Here is a 3,002-nt window from a genome sequence, read left to right on the forward strand (position 1 = left end):
TATCTATTTTATCTTTCCATCCATTACATGATCAAGCTGAAATGGTTGAACAAGACAGGCTTTGATGTTATTTTAGCTATTCAACATCACCATTTCTGTTCATGATGGGGTTATAACCTGAATAGTGAATGTGTGTCTGGCTGCATATATATTACTCTAGTATACCTTCTTTAAACAATTTTTTATATAATACCTAGGTCCACCCCTGCATCTGGTGGTTGTTGATCCGGTGACCTCCCCACGGCCACTCCGTCAGAAGACAAAGATGGCTCCAGGGAAGAGGTCCACATGGACCTCACGGAAACCCGAAGGTAATTTACTCTTTATGGCAATACCTTCTTAATTTATTTTGTTTCAGTATTGTATGCCTTTAATTTACTTTATGTTACATTAATAGAACCTGTGCCAACTGATTACGAGAAAATAAGGGCTATGAATATGATGAAGAACAATCAATTGTTTCAACGGCTAGGCCTTGGACAACTGAAATCACTAGTGACTGCTACAGCTACAAACAACAAAGAAGACTGTCCTCAGCAATCAGAGAGTTTATATGATGGTGAAAACACTGACAATTCTAATGAAGAGGTCACTACAGTTAATTCTTAGTTTCTCAATTATCTATCTTTAGTTTTGGGTTCACAATGAATTTGATATGCATATCCTTATTGTATTCTACATATTCAGGAATCCCAATGTCGTAACGATGGTCGTGCCAACATATCCAATGATGGTGATCAGATCTCAACAAAAGTAACAAGAGGAAATAAAAGAATTGTGGCACCTGTGCAGGAGCGAACAATTAGAGTCACTAGGCAAAGAATTGCTGAAATAAACCAAGAAAATAGCCACAACCTGTCTGTTCATAAACAACTCAGTTCATGTCCTGCTACAAACCATGATTCGATCGAAACTCTTGTTGTTCCTACACAACCTAGTGCAAATACCACCATAGACAATAACCCAACACATAACATAGATAATGCTATAGAGCCTAATTCTCTGATACAGGAGGAGAGTGATAACCACAATGCAGTTGAAGGTAACTAAACATTTTAACTATTTAGACATTGAACTATCTTGAGCAAATAACTTTTATGTTTTCCAGCATTAGTTTAGGTAACTAGTATAACTTAAATTTGAACAAAATTACTCATATGTTTTAGTATGATTTATGGCAACTAATTCTTAGTTATATGCAGCATCACACATATCAACAACTTTTTGTGTCCTGACCAGGAACAATAGATATCATACCAAGGAGAAAAAGTATGGGCAAACAACTTGAATCGTTAAGTAGAGGACTAGGAATGAAGATTCCAATCCAAATTACTGAAGGGAGCAAGAGGCCGGAGCCACCCATTCAAGCTGCTAAGTTTGCATCAGAGGGGGGAATCACATTGCGGCAGCACATTCCAATATTTCACCACTGGAAGGAGTACAAGAGGAAAGAGAATGAACCTTGTTGGGGGCCTTCGGCTTCCGAAGGTCCTCAAAAACATGATTTAACAATGTTTCTGGAGTATAATGTGTGAACAGGTATCTTCGGACTTAAATCAGAAGGGGAGAAGCTCAAAAGATACGAAGGTTGACACAGTGCCGAAGCTGTGAAGCAGGAAAGCTTCGGCATGTTCGCAGAAAAGGGAAACCGACTTAAAGATGAAAAGGCCATTTAGACCCCGATAGAATGCTATAGAATTATCACCAAATGTAAAGGGCATGTATGTAATTTTGTATGGGTTGTATCCCGTGCCTATAAATAGGTGAACAGTACCCCCGTACTGTTCACGCGGACTTGACATTTGCTTTTGCGTCACACTTGTATTTTCATCTCCTTCCAAGCCGAAGGTACATTTATAATACAATATTGTTTCTATTTCTTTATAATGAGTTAATAAAGTTAAATGAATAATGTTATATGATTATTCACGCTATCTTTTATGTTTCATATGCTTCGTCTTTTACTAATGTATATTGTAATGATGAAGGTTGATCCTTCATGACCTTCGTCCGGAGATCGTTATATCCTAAGGGAAATAATGCTTCGAAGGACGAAGGATCTTAATGTTTAACATTTTCTGTGTTGCCTTGTTCTTAACTCATAGCATTTGAGAACAAGTCCCCAACAAACCTACAATAAAAAACTATATTGGAAAAGTTAATGTAAGTTACTTTTACTCATTTGTCAAGTTACAGTTCATTGACATTTTCAATTATTGTTGAAATTGTTTCTTCTTTACTAGGCTCAATTCACCATGGACAATGATAGCAAGGCAGTGGAAGATGCTTGTCTAGATATGCTAAAGGTTGGACAACGCCAAATGAGGTATAGACTAAAACAAAAGTATTTCAATGGGATACCTGCTAATCAAGTGAGGACTACATCGCCTATTTCAAGCATGTCTGATGAGGACTGGAGAAAGTTGGTGGAGAAGTGGTCTACCCCAAAACACAAGGTTTTTGCAATAAATCTCCACTGGCTTGCACTGTACTATCTTTATTGCTTGAAGTGAAATCATGGATATCCTTATGAATTTTACCTTTCCTGTTTTCACATTTCGTCCAAAATAATTTATGTCCACATTAAGTGTCTACCTTTTAGATAATGGAACATTGATCTAGCTTTTGCACCATCCTTGGTGAATGCACCCAATAAACAATATGTATAGTTTAGATTCTGCAACATAACTAAAACCATCAAATACAGTAGCACCTAGAGAAAACAAATGGAATAATTAACTAATGTAGACTTTGAAAACTGCTATACTATTTCACACTACTTATTGTACATATTATTTCTAACATGTTGATTTAATGTACATGATAGTTGTATGAAGAATAAACTTAATCGTGAAAAAGTACAGTATCAACAATGCACAGGATCCCAATCATATATTGCAAAAGCTTATTTACTGGTAAGAAAATCATCATTGGTTACTGAACTGCATAGTTGACAAATCTTTGATTGTTTAATGCTGTCAGTAAATTCAATTTTACCATCT

General features: G+C 36.2%; 1 protein-coding gene across 1 annotated transcript; it reads left to right on the top strand.

Moving 5' to 3' along the window:
* The first annotated feature begins 265 nt into the window (after window positions 1-265).
* LOC109941319 (uncharacterized) lies at window positions 266-2,266 on the top strand. Its single transcript, XM_020541841.1, has 5 exons — window positions 266-311; window positions 398-588; window positions 688-1,042; window positions 1,240-1,464; window positions 2,244-2,266. The coding sequence occupies exons 1-5, from the start codon at window positions 266-268 to the stop codon at window positions 2,264-2,266; spliced, it is 840 nt and encodes a 279-aa protein (XP_020397430.1).
* Window positions 2,267-3,002: the final 736 nt, after the last annotated feature.

Source organism: Zea mays, chromosome 1, assembly GCF_902167145.1.
Source record: "Zea mays cultivar B73 chromosome 1, Zm-B73-REFERENCE-NAM-5.0, whole genome shotgun sequence".
NCBI lineage: Eukaryota > Viridiplantae > Streptophyta > Magnoliopsida > Poales > Poaceae > Zea > Zea mays.